This window comes from Candoia aspera, chromosome 4, assembly GCF_035149785.1.
Source record: "Candoia aspera isolate rCanAsp1 chromosome 4, rCanAsp1.hap2, whole genome shotgun sequence".
NCBI classification, from domain to species: Eukaryota; Metazoa; Chordata; class Lepidosauria; order Squamata; family Boidae; genus Candoia; species Candoia aspera.
The window spans coordinates 97,078,115-97,097,927 of NC_086156.1; the positions used below are offsets into that span (position 1 = coordinate 97,078,115).

The 19,813-nt window shown below is 43.4% G+C and overlaps 1 protein-coding gene across 1 annotated transcript; it reads left to right on the forward strand.

Moving 5' to 3' along the window:
• The first annotated feature begins 428 nt into the window (after positions 1-428).
• On the forward strand, positions 429-18,192 carry LOC134495557 (zinc finger protein 345-like). Its single transcript, XM_063301073.1, has 5 exons — positions 429-525; positions 4,007-5,272; positions 11,443-11,569; positions 12,436-12,498; positions 14,611-18,192. The coding sequence occupies exons 2-5, from the start codon at positions 4,178-4,180 to the stop codon at positions 15,933-15,935; spliced, it is 2,610 nt and encodes an 869-aa protein (XP_063157143.1). The 5' UTR covers positions 429-525; positions 4,007-4,177; the 3' UTR covers positions 15,936-18,192.
• The last annotated feature ends 1,621 nt before the right edge of the window (positions 18,193-19,813 follow it).

Consider the following 19,813-nt stretch of genomic DNA (forward strand, 5'->3'; position numbering starts at 1 on the left):
GAGTAAGGCCAACTCCTGTTAGAAGATGAAAATAAAAACGCGCGCTTAAAGTGTGATCTCAAAAAGAATTTTAAAAAATTTTTAAGTCAGGAGGCAGAACGGCTGGGGATGGAGTTCCAAGATTCCATCAGCAGGATCATGATATTATAATTGTTACTATTATTACTACTATTATTACGATAATTGGTTTTATTATTCCGTCGTCAAGGCAGGCGCCTGGAGACAGTCACTTTTCAAAGACTCCTCCGCTTCAGACCTTGACCATGCGACCGGATCTGAAACACATGAAAATTTTAAAAATCCGATTCTGGTGGAGGTGGAGGACGGGAGAGAGGGGCGCGCTAATTGTCCGGACGTGGAAAGGGTTAATGGACTGCCGCCCACGTGGGAAAGAAGGAAGAGGAGGAGGCGCCTTCCTGCTCCGCCTTTGGGTTGGGGGGAGAGGTTTGGGGTTGCAACACCCCCCCTAAGCAGCCGCATCTGGTGCAAGGGGGCGGGAGGGAAGACCAGCTCTCCCCGCAAAGGGTGAGTTACAGAGGCGGGCCTCCCCTTTTTATAAAGACACGTGCGAGACGAGGAGGAGGGGGCAATGTAAGGGATTAGGTGGGGAGGGGGCTCCTTTATTTGCCCCCCCTCCATGCAAGGTGGGGAATTTCAAAGATGGGAAAGGGGGTGCGAGAAAGCATAGCCATCTCTTTGCCCCTCCCACCCCCAACCACATCAAAGAGGCAAAATGGCTGCATTCCCCTTGTCTTGGTGTCAAATGGGGGGAACGGATGGGCTGGAAGCGCCCGGGAGCCTCTGCTCCGTGGGGCGTAGGACGGCCGAAGGCCCCGCTCCCAGAAGAGGGGTGGCCGTAGGAGGGGGGGCGGGAGGGCTCCGGGTTGGGAAATGAATGGTTCAAGGTCCTTTTCGTAGATGCGCGTGTCTCGTGCCAGGGGGCGGGGGCCCCGGACGGGGTTTGCAGTCGGAGAGACCCTTTGCAGCGGGGGGCTTGGACCGTGAGATGGAGGGGAGGGCGACAGGAGCTTTAGGAAGGAGGGGGCTGGGCAGAAAATGTTATCCTGGAAAGGGGGAGGACAGGAAGTTAAGTTGGAGCAAGCGAAGTTGGAAGGGAAAAGTTGAGGCATCTGTGCTGGAGGAGGACAAGAAGAAGAATTTACAATCTGAAAAATGGGGAAGGGGATCTTAGCGTTTGATGTGGTGGAGGGAGGCAGATGCCTTTTATGAAAGCTTTCCCTTTCATAACGGGGTGATGTTATGTCCAACCCCTGTGTGGGGAAAAGTGACATGACTTGCTCATCTTGGGATAACTGAAAATGACCTGTCAGCTCCCTGATCCTGTGTTTAATAACCCATCAATAAATACTGTAGTTGATCCATCAGAGCCTTCATTCCAATTATTTAAAAAGGTCATGTGGTTTAATTACTTATAAGTTGTTTTTATGGCAGGTAAATTAGAAAATCCACAATTGATGAGGTTGATAATTTGTGAATAGGCCTTACCCTCCACTCACCTACCTTCTCCCTTGGGGATTTTATGGATATTTTAAGAGGGGGGAATTTGTGGCCCAGAGATCCCTCTGGGCATTGTCTGGAGAACCAGGGGTAGAATCTGGGACCATATGTTTTGTGAAAAAATGTCTGTGCCTCCAAAATCTGTAATCAAGTTGGCAAAATAAGTCAATGAAAATAATCACAGAAGTTACCCTTTGATGTCTTTGCTTGTGTTTCAAAGTCCCAAACAGAGATTTGGGGAAGTGGATCTAGTAAACTAGAATCAGTAAACCAATTCTGACAGTTGTTTCTGAAAAAAAGCCCTGTCCATTTACAGGATATCAAAATGTGTAAATCTAAATATGAATTGAAAAAAGTGCCCCTGCTGTTACTGTTGCCTGTTTACATAATAGGTTTTGTTATGGATAATAGCTTTATGTATATTGTTCAATGATTTGCATTTTTCTAAAGAGGAAGCTTATTTCTTTTTCTTCTTTTAAAAAGATTAAATGTCTCAGTAATTACTTTGAGCCCTGTAAAAATTATTTTGATTTAATGTCTCAATTGGGAACATGTTGAGCCCTGCTCCAGATTTTCTTCTCAAATTCTTATTCACTAATGTTGACTGAATAACTTTAGCGGATAAGCCAGTTGTAAATCAATACTTGCAATGTGACAAGGAGCAACAGGGAAGAAGGATATGCAGTTTTTGAAGTGAAAAATCATGAAGACAGTTCAGATTTTCCTTACTACTAGTTGCAAATGAAGATAGTTTAAAATTCTTTGGTTTGGGGGAAATGCTGTTAGAATTTGATATATTCACCTGAAAGCATCATTCATTCATTGCTTTCCTGCATACCATTATTGCTTACGACTGTTTTATTGTGAAATCAGCTCACTGTGAAATCAGCTCAAGTGCAGAGAAGCTAAACATAAAGGAGAATTATTTTTCCATGGTCCTGATCCTGAAGTGGCACCATATGCCACTGGCTATGTCTTCGTAAGTGGGGGGAAGTGGGAGGGGCCAATGCATCCTTGTGATCATGTGCAAAAATGATTTTTAAATGGAATTGCAAATCTATTTTGCCCTGTTTTGCAAATTAGAAAACTTGTGAGAAAATTCCTGATCTTTTCAGTGTGTTAGTTAGAAATCAATATTTAAAAATTATCCTGACTCCTGTGTCATTTTGGCTTACTGTATGGATTTGGTAAATTATTCATTTTATCACCATCAGCGTGTGTGGTCTTGTACAAACAAACGGGGACTTGAACAGCAACAAAAGAGGGTATGTATTGTGCAGCAGGTGTGTTGTTTTCTGGGGAGATGCAAAGGTTGCAAATTAATTGCATCTGCTTGAATTTTTGTAGCTTCCATTTAGTGCTGCACTTCTTTTCCAAACCAAGGAGAAGGGAGAAAACATTGTTTTACTACAATGCTGCTAGTAAATGTCCTTCCCCTTCTCTCTACAAAGCTATCTTTGTAGATGACAGTTTACAAAAATTACATTTTGTAGATGTACAGAAAAAAAAAATGGGACAAACGTGCATGAGCTCTACCATTTCAAAATATATGGTGGATATAGCATACTCAAGTGGTTTCTGCAGTCAGAACGTTCCTTAGTCCAGAAACACTGTCACGTTGGAGGAAGGATAGATCTAAGCTGGCTTCCAAGATGGTGAAGGACTTGAGCGAGGAGACAAATTACTATCCCCTCACCTCCAGACTCTGAAGTGGTGGAATCCATGAAAGGTTATGTGATTATTCTGAACGTGTAGATCAGTGTTTCTCAACCTGGGTAACTTTAAGATGTGTGGACTACAATTCCCAGAGGTCCCCAGCCAGCATGTGCTTGCTGGGGAACTCTGGGAGTTGAAGTCTACACATCTTAAAGTTACCCAGGTTGAGAAACACTGGTATAAATTCAGGGAAATAGCTGCATGAATGATACCATCATCCTCTGCCTCCCTCCAGAAAATAGACTGGGTACAGAGTGATCCCTGTAGCATTGCTCCTTCCCCTATTGCCTTTGTGAAGAGCTTGTTGGCTGTCATAGAGGAAGCTTTTCTTTGACATTGACTCTTATCTTAAACTTTTCAGTCCTTTAACTTGGCCTGTCTTTTTTATTTTAGGCCATCTAATTAATATATTTAAGCCATTACAAGCTTTTTGCCTGATGAGAACTGCCCCCAGTGAATAAAAACAGGTTTAAATGGTTGAAGCATGATGAAATTATAAACACAAAATATGAACCCATGGGTAACTGGCCTGCTCTTAAAAGAGAAATACTTTTTGGTACTTTTTTACACTTCAGGGTGCGTTTTTTCTTAAGGTGGTTCCTGCTGTGGGACACATGTCCATCATTACAAACTAAACCAAACCATACAAAAAAAAACCCCTTTTCCTCAGAAATAGTGTTCTTATTTGTATGCAAATGAATTCTGTAAATATGAATTTGATTAATCTCATTTTTCTTCAGTCAGGTGATTGCTTACTTTCTTGTCTTTTTAGGGAGAAAGTACTCATATAAACACTTTGGGGGGAACCAAATCCCCTTGATGTATGGAGGAATCCTGTGACAGAACAGTTTCCTTGACAACAGTCTCTCTGCCTCCTGAAAATTGTTGGCCAACTTTGGTATAAGCTTGAGGTCAAAGTTGGAGGGAGAAGACTCTTCCCACCATGTTTGCCTGTGAGACTTGGGGTATCACTGGCCAGACCTCGGTCTACAATTGGGACAAATCAGTCTACCTCTTGGAAGACAAAATGGAGTCTGAACAGGAATCGAGGGAGCTGGATCTCCATTTTAAGGTGCTGCTTGAGCAGGAAATGTATCCAGAAATAACAATTGAGGAGGAAGAGGAAGAACCTGAGGAAGTAGAAGTAGATGCTGAAGGAGAGGCAGAAGAAGAAGAAGAAGAAGAAGAAGAGAGGGGAGAGGAGGAAGAAGAAGAGGAAGAAGAAGAGGAAGAGGAGGAGGAGGGAGAAGGAGATGTGGAGGAGGAGGATGAAGAAGAGGAAGAGGCACGTCCACCAGGCCCTCAGCAAGAGGCAGTGGGAGCAGTAGATGGAGATGATTCCCTGCTTGTGGTGTGTACTGGAACTGTTGAAGAGCTGCTAGGCTTGGAGGCAGCACCAACTGCTGAATCAGTGCAACTAGAGGAGGCACCACAACCTCAGCGCTGGGAGGTCCAGTGGGAGGAGGTGTCACAGACTTCACAGCCTCTCCCCCCTGAAATTATGGAACCACCACTAACATCACCAGAAGCAGCCACCTCCGCTGTCACTCAGGTAATGGAGGTAGCTGCAGTAGAAGTAGAACCAGAGGCCTTCCCGACCACTTTGGAGCAAGTGGGGAACACTTCATCCCCGTGGGGAGCATCTTTCATTGAAGAGAGCCACCAGGAGCCCCATCCCTCCCCAGCTGGTGCAGACAGAGGAAGTGTTGGCAAAGCACGGACGCCTCTATCTGGAGGAGGCAGTTTCAGCCTGGAGACTGCCCGGCGGCGCTTCCGGCAGTTCTGCTACCAGGAAGCTGAGGGTCCACGAAAAGCATGTGGTCAGCTCTGGGAGCTTTGCAACCACTGGCTGAAGCCAAAGAACCGCACCAAGGAACAGATTCTTGATGTCCTGATCTTGGAGCAGTTCCTGGCCGTCCTCCCTCCTGGAATCCGAAGTCGGGTGTGGGAATGTAGCCCGGAGACTTGTGCTCGGGCAGTGGCCCTGGCTGAGGAGTTCCTGGCCAGGCAGCAAGAAGCAGAAAGACCAGAGGAAGAGGTAAGATGGTCCAGTTCCCCTTCGCTTTCCTCACTTACGTTCTTAAGTTTCATTTTTTGATTACATTTATTTTGAGGGAAGACTTTGGGACAGGCAAAGATGGGACAGCTGCAGCAGGGATTGGAGGTAAGTGAAACGGGGCTTTAGGGAGGAAAATCAAGGTGTTTTGCTTTTGGAACAACAGCTGATCACATCTGGCTGGTGGCGATTGCACAGTTGTCTTATTATTCATGATGACTTTATTATATCACTTTCCAACTACTTTTCAAAGCATAAAAATCTCAATGACTGCCCCATAAAACAGCCCAGAGCAATAAAATAAAGCACCCATAAAACTGAAGAAATATATCTCATTCATTCTATTTCCAATATGTAGGCTGAGGAGGGCTTGGCAGATTTATGGGTGCTCCAAATTAGCAAGGTGAATGTCATTTTTAAATATTTCCTCCTATAGCACCTTTCGGATAAGAAGTTCTTTCTTTTTATTGAAGCACCTGAAGCACCTTTATTGCTTTAGACAATCAAATCAAACCAAACCTAGTACCTGAAGCTGTTCTTCTTACTTCTCCCTTGGCTTCTGTTTTACGTGCAGAATTGTTTTTAACCTAGGGGAGCACCCAAAAGTGTGATCTTTCATCTACAATCTGAAATGCTACAAACCACTGTCCCCTTAGCAGCCCTATCACACTGCAACCTCTTGGCGATACCAGCTGTCCCTAGTAGAGTGTGGACCTGTCCTGCTGATCCCATAGGTCTTCCTCACTTCTTGCTGCTTTTAATCCACGAGCTTGCGGTATAGCAGATAGTCCACACCATGTGCAAAAGAAGGGAAACAAAATTCTGGCAATGGCTGCATGAGCTGGAGTTTTTGATTCCTCGCAAGCTGGTACCTGATTTCCTACAGGGATGCAAACCAGTGGCAGAGCCAACTCTTGGATCAGAGTGCTGTTGCTACAAAAATGTGTTTACGACATTGGGTTGATCCTCAACCCTATCTGAGATTTCCAAGCATGGGGAAACTGTGCCACTCCACCCCAGTGCTGCTGAATTACAACTCCCAGTGTCTCTTCATTTGGCCAGGTTAATGGGTCTGTTGATAGTCACTGCCTGTGGAGGTTCACTGGTTTTCTGTCCGTCCTTATTGGAAAATTTGCTATGGACACAGTATTCCCATCTCTTAAACAGGGAAATAAGAGCAAGCAGAAGTTCTTATCCGAAGGAACTTCCTCTTTATTGAAGCACCTGGTTCATATTGAGATTAGAATGACATTTCTGGAGCTGTTTAGCCCTTTAGGAGTTTATCATCACCTTCAAGTGTGTATTAATTGCGAGCCTGGATTTAAAATGACTCATGGGTGCTTCTGCATCCACTGCAGCAAAATTGGGAGCCAGGCTTTGAACCTGAACTGAAATAACACTGTAGCTGGGTACAGATGGAGACAGGCTGCATGTTCCTTGGCATAATGGTAGACGAAGCCCAGTGTATCTGGAGGCCTGTGGGCCAGATAGTTATAGTCTATTTTGCCTGGCATCGGCTCTCCAAGGGTATTGTCAGAGGACTTTCCCGTTACCCGTTGTCTGATCCTTTTATTTAAAGAAGTTGGACATGAAGCTGGGCCGTTCTTTATGCAAAGCAGGTTCTCTGCCACTGAGCTGCAGACTTTTTCAAAAGTAATGAACCACCAAAAGCCACTGATTGCCCATTCACATTATCTGTCTATGTCAGCCTTTCTCAACTTTTTGGCCCTGGAGGAACCCTTGAAATATTTTTCAGGCCCTGGGGAACCCCTGCACATTCAGGCTCAAATATAGGCCAGAAGCTACAAAGGTATTACATTCGTTGCATGTGTAGGGCTGTATATACAGTACATAAAATAAGCAAGAAACTTACCTCTTCAATGTAAAGTTGCCTGAATTTGAAATAATTTTTTAAATAAATCATGATTTCCCAGGGAACCCCTAGTGACCTCTTGTGGGACCCTAGGTTCCATGGAACCCTGGTTGAGAAACCCTGGACTATGTGAAGGCAAGAACACTTGGTGTCTTTCAGATGTTTTGGATCAAGCCTCCTGTCAGCATGGCCAGTGGCAAAAACTCTGGGAATTGTAGTCCATAAGATCTGGCAGGCAGCAGGTTGCCTACTCCTTGTCTATATAGTCTAGACCAGATTGCAGATCTGCGTCTTAATCTTTATGGAGAGGCCTGAAGAGTTTCTATAAATGAAGCAGATATCTTTTTCAATGGGCTGCAGGCCCTGCCAGTCAAAAATGAATGATGGCAAATTGCTCTAGTGCCAAGCCAAACTATTTATCTGTTTAATTCTACTCTTATTTTTTTTACCAAACTTTTAAAAAGTTTTATTGGAATTACTTCACAGTATAAATTACTTCCTGTATTTACTTTTGGCTGGTGTGATTTTTGAATGGTCCATTGTTGTTTTGTTAGTTTTATAACAACTGCTAATTGATACTAGTTAGTTTTTGTTGCTATAATACATAAAAAGAGAGAGACAGTTTATGACAAAAGAGATACAGGAAAAAATTAAACATTTAAAAAAGCTACTGGAAAAAAGCTGACCAAAATGCACGCACACACACACACACACACACATATATTTTAAAAATAAATTCACTTTCTAAGCTGCAGATTAAATTTTGACCACACAAAATCATACTGATCAATGTTTATATTACACTGATAAAGAGCAAGTTCAAAAGCCAAGAGCAAGTACATTTTTTAAAATCCAGAATGTGAGGTCTGAAGTGATGATTTCTTTCCAGCAGTGCAAAATTATCTTTCTAGTTACACTCCAAGCTTGACAAATCCAAAGAAATTCCAAATTTTCAGAATATGATTTTCAATATACAGATGTTTGGAATACATCAAACTTAGAAGTGTTAATTTTTTCCCAGAAGCCAAAAGTAATTGTTCTGAGGAATGCCTGACTCCCTATGAAAAGGGCCCTATTATTCGAAGTGTTCTCTTCCTCTTCTGTAATAGAGTGAACGGTTGACATGACAAGACATCTCCCAGCTCCAAATTCCTCTCTCCCCCCACAGCAAGAGTGCAGGAAAGGGTCACATCGGATATACGTTACATTCTTGGATGTTCCTGCAGAGAAAGGAAAGAAAGAGGCACGGGGCTGTATGGGCAGCTGGGCCTCTTTAACATCTGAGCAGTTGCAAATAGCTGGGATGCCAAAGCTGAGGAATTCGGCTGGCGTGAGTTTGGGCAAAACTTCGCCCGGCACCTTTTAACATCAGGCACTGGTTGCGATCTTCTTTTTTTCATCCCCAGGATGTTTCTCAGAGATTGCTTCAAGGAACAGAGGTATAGTTGGCTCTAAGCAATAATTATGTTTATAATTATCAAGAACCAAACTGTCTTGAAGCTCCTTTCATTCCTTCCTCAGCTCCTCAGGTCCCTGGGCTGCCTGCTGGAGTCTCATTGAAGACTCTACAGTACAGATCTTTAGAATAATCTTTTGGCATCTACCTCCTCTCCCTTTATTCTCCCTTTTGTCTTGCTGGTCACCCACAAAGAGGGTTGTAGCTGTCTATAAACCCAAAAGAATTGTTGCATCAGCTGCTTGCAGTAGATTTCCAGAAAACTTTACAAAGGATGCTGGGAGATGTAGTCCTGCAGCCTGGAAATAAAGGGTTTCTGCTCTCTCTTAGCAGCAGACTGCCTAGCATTCTCTGCAAGCCAGAACTGTGGAGGAAACATCCACTTTCTCAGCCTGAGGCCCACAAAGCAATTCTGTGTAAAAATTAGATTTCTGCTAAGAGGTGCCTTCTGCAGAAACCTAAACTATAATCCGAAAGTGGGCATTGATGTAAATTGTAAGATTGGACCAGAAAGTCACAACTCATGAATTTTTTATTGGGACTTCCTTGTGGGAAATCAGAAGCAGTTGAAGAAATGTGTAATGCAGTCCCCAGACTGCACAGCAGAGAAGTTGATGCTCAGCCTCCCCAGTCTGATGGCACCCTCCATCATCCCCAGCCAGACTGCTCTTCCGTAGCATCTTTCCTGAGTTCTAAAACCCATGTGGTTACAAAACACAGATTAACATACTGAGGCTGTTTCTCTTAACCCCTGCAGCATTTCTAGAATCTCAGTCTTTATTATTTGTGGAAGCCATGACTATATTCAATTAATTAGTTTCAGGTTTGATTAAATTGATTGAAATTTAGTTTTTGCCTTGGCCTCAGCTTCTAAAACGCCAGTAAAAGGACAAGTTTAGCCTGCTCCCCTCAATTTGGTGTTGTGCATCTTTGTCTTAGAAGGACCAAAAGAAATATTGGTTAGGTTAGCAAAAAAAATCATAAAAAATCTGCAACTGAATCAAAGCCTGACCCCCAAAACACCCCAAGTCTCAAAAAAATGGAGGTTTATTTTATTTATCAAATTTATGGTCAAAGGCCCAAAGTTGCAGGAGACTGTAGTGTTCTTCCAAGAGTTATTTCAGTTAATTTAATAGGGGTATTGCAGGCACTGTTTTGGAGGCAGCAGACCCAAGAGTGCCCTTGGGTGATGAGTTACAAGGCCCCATCGAAAGCCAATTTGCTCCAACTCTGGAAAGCGCATGAAAAAGCTAGATTTCCAAAAGAGTGGATGTACATAGAATTACTAATGAGCAGAACTGCATAGAGCAGTGTTTCTCAACCTTGGCAACATTAAGTTGTGTGGACTTCCACTCCCAGAATTCCCTAGCCTGCCATGTTGGCTGGGGAATTCTGGGAGTTGAAGTCCACACACCTTAAAGTTGCCAAGGTTGAGAAACAGTGGCATACGGTATGATCACTAGGAAGTGATGCTGCCTTCTGAATGTCCTTTTTCCCAGAGAGGTTTTAATTGTGATTTTCCTGTCTGAAGAGGGAAGTGGTAGAATCCAGATGGGAACTGATTCATGGGGTTCTCTGATTTTGTTGTTGGCTCTTTGTGGCTCCCAGCGGAGGTCTAGAGAAAATATTAAAACCAGAAGTTAGTACACAGAAAAGCAGAAGAAAAGCCATGTATGCCTGTGGTTCTCCAACTGAGAAGAATTCATGTCCTGAGACTGCAATGAGCAGTCAGTGAATAAAAACTTTGCGACGTGTTTCACTTGCTATCAGTGAGTGATACTAAAATGCAAATAAAGCAGTCCAAATTTTGAATAACAACAAATGCAGAATACTGTGAGGTGTGGAGAATCTATATTGTGATTGTGATTATATCCCTCCCTTACTTTGTACATCTCAAGCTCGTGTACTGTAATGGTATGTGGGAATGACCTTGGGAGACAAGGGGAAGAGATGCCGCCTAGGGAACAATCAGATAAAATTGGGGGGAGCCTGCAGCTGCATAATGGGCAGCGACAGAAACTTAGAAAGGTTCCTCCCTAACTTCTCAGTCTGTAAAAAGGGATGGGAGATTTGTACTTTCAGACTTGCAAGATTTTGTTAATCTAACCTTACAATAAAGTAGAATTCGCCCATCTGGTTGTGTTTCCTGTCTGGTCTACCTGGGAAGGCTGACACGTATATAAAATAATGCTCCTGCCTCCTATTTTTCTTAGCCCAACCCACCTCACAAGGTTATTGTTCTGAGAGTGACTGGCCCAAAGTCATCTAGCCGGCTTTCATGTCTAAGGCGAGACTAGAACTCATGGTCTCCTATTTTCCAATTCAGCACCTTAACCACTAACCAAACTGGCTGTCTATATGGCAGTCTTATCCCTGAATCTCCCCTTTTCTTATCTCTCCTGGAAAGTCACAAAAAGTATCCATTTCATCATGAAATTATATCTCCTATCTGTAACACTGTATGTGTGAATTCTCTAAAAACAAATCTCCCTAGTTTCATAGAAGGTAAGGTTAGAAGGAATCTTGGAGATCTAGTCCAACCCTTGCCCAATACAGGGCTCTGCCACAACAGCATCCTTGACAGATGGCCAACTAGCCTCCATTTAAACCCACCCAGGAAGATGGAGTTTTAAAGTTGGAAGTAAAGATGCCCCAAAACATCCAGAGACCCCATCAGAGAGGCTGGGCCCAAAATTTTTATCCCCTTTTATTTTCTTTTTCTGGGATGAAATGTTTTTTTTTTTTTTTTTAAGTGTGCTTATTTAATACTAAACAATCTTTGGCTGTTTCTTTGTTAATTGTGCCTCTTTGATGCATCTTCAGGATTCTGACTTATTTGAGGAGGTGGTAGTGACATTTCCTGATGAAGACCAAGTCCTTTCAGATACTGAGCATGGAGATATGTGCATGGAAGCTGAACAGCGGGCTGATGTGGACATCTGTTTGCTGGGTGAGGATCTTTTGACCCACCTACTTAGTGCCTTGAATTGCTTCTCTTTCTCCAGTGCATTTTTAAAATTATTGATGTGGATATTCCCATCGTGCAATGATTATACAAAATAGGAGACACCTAGAACATAAGGTTTATGCAGTAATACGAGTCCTAACAGATGACTAAGCGTACATTTAAGGATGGCTCAATTCAGCTTCTCCAATCCAGTGTCCTCCAGATGCCAACATCCATAGCCATAGTTTTGAAGACCTGCAGTGAGTCTTAAATTCTGTTCCTTTCCTTTCTATGTGACAAAACAATGGTCTGCTGTGATATCCTCCTCACGTAAACTGGTTTGCACAAGCAGTAGAATTATTAAAACAGAATTAAACTATGGGATAAAACTATGGTAAATACATACAAAGAGAGCAGCAGGAACATGTGTTTATTTGTGAAGCCTATGGTTTGGACATAGCAACTAAGTTACATCCCAGCAATTTAGTATTTCAACTGGGCTACCATTAATTCATAAAATAGAAACTGGATTTTTCTCATGAAACTTCAGTAAAGTGAATTTGTTCCAAAGTGAGCTCGTTTTCCATGGATAATGCAGTCCACTCCTGTGCTGCCCTGGCATTGGGTTCCACAATCTTATCAGGGTCTTTTAAAAATATGGACGTGTTAGACAATATTACCCAGTGCTGTCAGGCAAAAACATGCCAGCTTTTCCTTATGGTGGTATGACCATAATAAAGATTTGACTTGATTTGCCAGCTTTCCTTCTCAAAGGTCTAAAAACATCTTGTGATGGTGAGTATTCTTCATATATCCTGAGGCATGTCTTCAGGTAAGCATTAGGTATGGCTTTTTGCTTTCTTGCATAGGTTCTTCTGACACAGAAGCAACCTGGGATTCTTCTGCAGATGAAGGAGAAGGAGAAGGCTCAGGTGAGTCAAGGCCTTTCCTTCTGTATCCGCAGGTGGGGAATCCTGCAAGGAGGCTGAGGCTCCCTACTTGAGAATTATACCTCCTGGCCCCACTTATTTTAAATCACTGTGCCCTTACCTCCCCCCGCTACCCCAACCTGAGTGCAGCCCTTGGCTATCAAATAGGCTGGCCACGCTTGCTGTAACAATGAAAAGTCCTTATGGGTTCTTTGAACTCCAAAACACTGGATCTCATTAGTACAAAGCATCATTTTTTGACAATTGCCTGAAGACTGCTGTCCTTAATGGCCCTCAAGCTCATTTAGTACTTGAGATGAAGCAGGATAAATTCAGATCTGAATAATCTTACTTTGTATCAGGCAAATAGAGTATCCTTCCTTTTTAATGCATTAGCAAGCGTGGGCTTGTGAGGCATGGTAATGGTGAAAAACAGAAGCTTCTAACTCTTCCATATAAGAAGATAGTCTTGTGGGAGACAGCTGGCAAAATCTCACCCAGGGAGTTGATGATGTACTTCCAACCATTGGAAATCTTTTCCAGCCATCTTTTTCTAGTTCTGAGATTTTTCCAGCATTGCCCACACGTATCGTCATCGTGATAGGAGCTAGAAATGTATGCTTTGATTAATAAAAATAAATATAAAATATAAAAATAATTGAAAGATATAGAAACCAGGTATACTGCTATCTATGCTGTCTGGCTGAATTGCAGTGTAAGCCTATTTGCTGTGGGAAAAGTGCTGTAATTTTTACGAAGAAGCTACTTCTCCAGTCAAAAGGCCCATGTTACATTTTGGACAACTTAATAATGAATGTTAATAATGAGTTATATTAATTATTAGTTAATGCAGGCTAAGTCAGCAGCAAGTCTTTTTGAGTTCAGTGGTGTCTTAACTCTGGAGTGAGTGCATGAGACTGAGGAAAACTATAGTGTCTGGAGCTGGCAGCAATTGGCTCTGTTTACGAGGGGCATAAGAATTACTCTTTAATAAAATCATTCGGATTGAAAACGAAGTCACATTTAAGGGAACTACTTGTCCTTTTGATTGTCAACCACAGTCCTTATCATTCCTGACCATTGACCAAGGGAGGTGGGACTGATGGGAGTTAGAATCCCAACCACAGCTGAAAAGCCACAAGCTCCTTGCTCGTGGGCGTCTGCGGGAGGATAATTAATGATTTGTGTGGGACAATGTCATCACACACATGTCCTGACTTACAAATTTGTATCAGATGTCTTAACACAAATACGTACTTGTGTCATTTGTGTGATGACATCATTGTGTGCATGGCATTGTTTGGGCATCAGTCATGTTTGCTGCAGGTGCTACTGTCCCTGCTTTTGATAAAACATTGTAATTGTGTCCTTCTGTTTGCATGTTGTTATCATATGTATGATGTATTATCACAATGATTAGTCCAAATGGGCACCTTCTAAATACATTGGAACTACAACTCACAGAGTTCTTGGTCAATATGGGCCAAAGGGAAGTAGGGTGAGGTCTTCAAGCTGAACTTGACTCCTGGGGACTTCATGGATAAATGGTCAGCCTTTGCCTTCTTCTGTGATGATTTTTGATTTCCTAGTCTAGTTTACAGTTCCCATCTAAATACTAACCAGGCCTGACCCCGCTTGGCTTCCACACCCAGAGCAGATGTGCCAGATGCTGCAGTAAAGGACATTCAGGCTAGCCATATTGGGAAATATAGTCCCAAATCATCTGGAGAGCTCCAGTCTGAGGGCCAGCTAAGAAAAGTTGTAGAGAAGAAGCCACCTTAGAAGGAATATTATCTGCTGTGGAAGATAAAATGGAAAGGCTCTTCGAAGGAAGCACCTATTGGAGTGTGTGTGTGTGTGTGTGTGTGTGTGTTATCCCAAAACCAAGGAAGTATTTTGTTTTGTTAAGTTTTGCCCTTGTGGCATAATTAATTCAGTCAATTAGCTAAAATGAGTGTAGTAACTTGGCTAATCATGGTTCCCCTGTGGCATAATTAATTCAGTCAGTTACCTAAAATGAATACAGTAACTTGGCTAATCATGTTTTACTTGGGCAGCAAAGCTAGAGTTTGTATCTCTAAACCTTTTGAATTCTGTCTTATTCTCACCTCAAAGGTGCCCGGACTCCCAGCAGAGCAGAGCCTCAGTTGGGATTTGGAGAAAGACGCAATGGGGCAGTGCAGCATTTGGCTCCGAAGAGGATACGGGTAAGAGAGAAACGCCACCCTTGCATTGAATGTGGGAAACGGTTCCGTTGCCAGTCGGAACTGGCCCTGCACCAGAAAGTCCACTCTCGGCCCAAATCCTATAACTGTGCTGAGTGTGGGAAACAGTTTGGTCGATCATCGCATCTCACCAGGCACCAGAAAACCCACATGGGTGAGGAATGCCACGTCTGCACAGAATGTGGCAAGCGGTTCCGGTGGTCAACGGAGCTTGTCATCCACCAGAGGATCCATGCTGGTGAGCAGCCGCACTACACCATGGACGCTGACGCTTTGCTTCAGTGGCCCTCAGAGTTCAGTATGCCCCAGAGTATTTTTACAGGTGAGAAAGCCGCTCCAAATGGTGATATGATAAAACCCCATGCAGTCAAGAAGCCTCACCTCTGTCCTGAATGTGGGAAAGGGTTCCGGTGGCCCTCCGAGCTCGCAGCTCATCAGAAAACTCACAACAAGAACAAACACTACCTCTGTCCTGAGTGTGGGAAAGGGTTCCAGTGGCCCTCGGAGCTGGCGGCTCATCAGAGGACCCACATGGGCAACGGTTTGCCTCTCGTTGCTGATTGTGAAAACGGCAACAGCCAGCCACCTCATCACCCTCCCTACCTGGGAGCTGGTATGGCAGAGAAACGCCATCTTTGCGGAGAATGTGGCAAGGCGTTCCGATGGCCGTCAGAACTCGCCACGCATCAGCGCATCCACACAGGAGAAAAGCGCTACTTCTGCACAGAATGTGGGAAGGGGTTCATATGGCCTTCAGAGCTGGCTGCTCACCAGCGGACCCACACTGAGAAGCAAGCCTACCAGTGTATGGAGTGTGGGAAAATATTCCATGATCTCTACGGTCTCACGAGACACCAGAAGACCCACCTGGGAACCAAGGTCTACCCTTGTGCAGAGTGTGGGAAAACCTTCAGTCGGCAGTCCCATCTGACTCGGCACCGGATCACCCACACTGGTGAGAGACCCTACCCTTGTATTGAATGTGGAAAACGGTTTGGACGGCAGTCTCACCTCACTCGGCATCTGAGAATTCACACTGGAGAGAGACCGTATCAGTGTGGTGAGTGTGGAGTGAGGTTCAGGCGGAGACACAGCATGATCTACCATCAGCGGATCCACTTGAGAGAGTCCAGTGGAGGTCTAGACATGAGAAACCCTCCTAATGCAGAAACCCTTGCTGACCATCTCCAGAACCCCATCCATGTCACAATTTGACACATTGGGTGGTAGGGAAGGAATTTCAGAAGGAACATGGGATGGGTGAGTGGGACATGTTGATCACAGCATCTGGAAGAGACACTCTCATGCTTGTCTTACTTTGCCACCTGAAGAGTCTGTATCACAGGGTCCAAGAGGTACATGTTTCAGGATTCCATGCAGCATGGCAGAGAATGCTAGCACAGGGCTTATGAATTGTGCAAGCTCTGTAAAGGATTCTGGGGCAGGATGCCCACACCCTCCCCTGATCATGTGTTGCTTTGCAATTGGGCTGGAAAACAGGGCTGCCTCCAGAAACAGGTCTGGTAACTTGGTGGCCAGGTTAGCCCCATGGCCCTAATCTTAGATTTGGCTCCTGCAAAGCTTTTAGGAGGGGAAATAAACATTTGACAACCAAGATGGGTCTCCCCTTGCTATTCTTAGCAAATAGAGCAGTGTTTGTTCCCAGGAACACATGGTTGTGGTGGTGGGTTGGGTAGGACAGAACGTGCTTTTCTGACTTCTCAATTTTCTTCACCTTTTCTCTGTGTCACATATTTGGGTCAAGTCAGGGGACTGTTGTGATGAGAGGACTGTGGAGGGTGACTCTGTGGGGCCACCATGTTGTTCCTTGCAGGGCAGGGCACTCTTTGCTTTTGTATTGTTCATATGTAGAAATAAATCAGTACCACTTTTCCCACCCGTGTGCTATGGCAGTGGGAAAAGCTGACCTTCCCCACTTTTTAAAATAATAATAATAATTACTATAATAATAAAAATCTCTTACGTGCAAGAGTCTGATTTGGGATGAAATCCAGCAACCTATTTCTTCAGTGGCAATTTCTCATTTCTACCCATCCTCCCAAGACAAAGAAATCAGTTAATCTAGATTTTGAAAGAAAACAAAGCAGGGCTGTCCAGAGATACTTTCTTTGAGGTACTTTCACCCTCCACAGCACTTCCGTTTTTCCTTTCCTCTTTTCTTGGGAAATTTAGGGTGAAATTCCTTCCTTGGGGGCCAGATTACTTATAAGTCATTTTTTTAAAGAAATAAGGCAGTGTTTAGGCCTTTATATGAAAAGAAGAGCACATTAAACTGGTGTGGTGTTCCCCCACCTGGAACTCTGCAGATGCCTTGAACTGCATTTCCTATTACCCTCAGTGACCACAGTTGTGCTGTTGGGGTAATGTGAATTGCAATCCAGCATGTAGGGAGAGCGCAGATGTAGGAAGGCTGCACTATTATTTATTTATTATTATTTTTAAAAAGTATTTATCAGTGTTTTTTTTAATCCAGTAAGGCCTTGAATTAAAACCAACCAACCAACCACTTCATAGCACAGTAAAATCACTACAAAACAGCAGCAGGACTGAGCTGTTGTTTCACAATAAAGTAATATTAAAATTATCAGAGATCACTGAAGGCTCTAAAAACAACCACAACAGTATTTCTAAAATGTAATGAGGAATGACAGGATCCACATGGCCTCCTCTGGAAGGAGATCCAGAGTTGTTTTCTGTTCTACAGAAAAAGCTTGGTTTTGTGTGCCCCCAACCTAGCCTCCTTTGGTGGAGGGAATTACTAGAGATGTGAAGGGTGTGGGTTGGAAAAAAAGATGCTGCCTTAACCTTCTAGCTCTGTTTTTCCTGAATGGCACAGTCCACAGTATGTTTACTTAGAAGTATGTTCCACTCTTTCAGTGGGATTTACTTCCTAAACCTCACTCTGGCCGCCCAGAGTCATTGTGTACGAGATGGGCAGTGGAGAAATCTGATAGATAAATAAATAAACAAACAAACAAACAAACAAACAGCACAGCTGGCTGGGGAATTCTGGGAGCTGAAGTCCACACCTCTTAAAGTTGCCAAGGTTGAGAAACACTGCTGTAAAAACTGTTTGGACATAGAACTAAGAAAGCAAACATCTGGCCTTTAGACACAAGCAAAGAAGAATACATTTTAGTGATTTTGGTACCAAATGTGAACAGAGGGGGAGTTTTGAAGCTGAAATGAGCTCACTTTAGGGGTAACCTCAGGAGGCTTGGAGATAAGAGGGAGGACCACACTTTGAGGCAGGTTTCATTCTAAAATCATCTTTTTTCTTCATATTGCTTTGTAATGATAAGGGAGAGGAAAGTGTGTTTTTCATTTTGGTTTGCTTTCACCACTTTTAAATCCCCCCACTTTTTTTTTTTTATCCACCTTTGAAACTATGGAATTCCTGAAGAATGAACATCCTTTTGGAAACAACTTCAGAATAAAGAGCTTTCTACAATTAGTGCCTTGTGTGCGGTTTCTGAAGAACAGACTAGCATCAGGGTGTAGCCCTTGTAGAATGGGACAAAACAGTGATTTGGAGGCAAGAGAATGGTCAGGAATGGTTCATAATGTCATGAATACCTTTACTCCAGGCTGTGCTTTTTCACACCAATTCTGCATTTTCTGTTGAACAGCACTCGTTCAGTTTGTTGAAAGAGAATTTGCTTTCTTGCAGATAAATTCTCTTCTTGGATTTAAGTGAAATTGAAATGTGGTGTTCCTGCAGTCATTGGCTGTATTCCTATAAAGCATTTAACCCAGTTACTGAATTAACCCATTTTGGGGGTTTGCACGATACATTGAACCCTAATCCTACCAAACAGTTCTGGTTTGCATAACGACTGATCTGTAATAACAAAAGAATGACATGTAGCCATGAGATCTTCATCTCGTGTCATGAGAACAGGCCACTTCATTGTAAGGTGGCCCAAAGGGTGTATTAATATCCTGGAGTTCTTCATATCCTCATCTTTCCAGCAGCCTTAAGCCTGCCTGGGTTTTCCCGAGTCCATTAAACCCCAAGGAATATCTCATGAGGGAAATTCTCCCACTGGGCCTTTTCAGAGGGGGATGCGTGAGCAGCTAGGGAAACTTCATATTTTGCAAACAGAAGATAGCAGCACCCTTGCTGCAACTGACAATAAAGTAAGCTTAAAAAAAAGGGAAGAGAAGTTGGAGTGAAATTTTCAGGTGCCCTGAAAGTAAGAAAGCAAAATAAAATGTGGGGGGAGGCTTACTAAGATATTGCATTGCAGAGTTTGTACACAATTATCTCCTGTATTTTCCGCCCCTTCTCTGTCTGAAGATGCACACACCTATCTAAAGCATTTGCAACAGTTTAAATTATTTTTAAAAGGTAAAGGGTTCCCCTGCACAGTCGTGTCTGACTCTAGGGGGCAGTGCTCATCTCAGTTTCATGGCCGAAGAGCCAGCACTGTCTGAAGACGATTCTGCGATCGTGCGGCCGGCATGACAGGCATGGAACGCTGTTACCTTCCCGCCGAAGTGGTGCCTATTTATCTCCTCGCATTTGCATGCTTTCGAATTGCTAGGTTGGCAAGAGCTGGGGCGAGTGCGGAAGCTCGCTCCATCACATGGCGCTCGGGTCTTGAACCCCCAAATGTGCAACCTTCCAATCGACAAGCCTGGTGTCTTAACCACTGAGCTACCGTGCCCCCTTTTTAAAATATTTAACATATAATAAAAATAAAGGATAAAAAATAATACAAAACAGATTCCACTTCAGTCCTCATCAAAGCCTCAAGCTGGTTCATCGTATTACACCATGGTTTAGTGAACAAAGGTATTGGCGTAAGCCGATAAAAGCAGAATGAAAATCACAGCTCTAAAAGAGGTGAGAGAATAATAATACCCAGTGCTGAAAGAACAGGAGATTTAGCAAATTTCTAAGAGGGAAGGCATCACCAGAAAGAGGCCCTGATATCCCTAGTTAGTGTTTCTGATTTGCAGAGGGGCAGGCTCTTAAGTCAACAAAAATACATGCTAGGAAGACGGAAATTAACACCAGCTCTCTGGATGGTAATCAGAAGTTCACCTAATTTAAAAAACAGTACTGA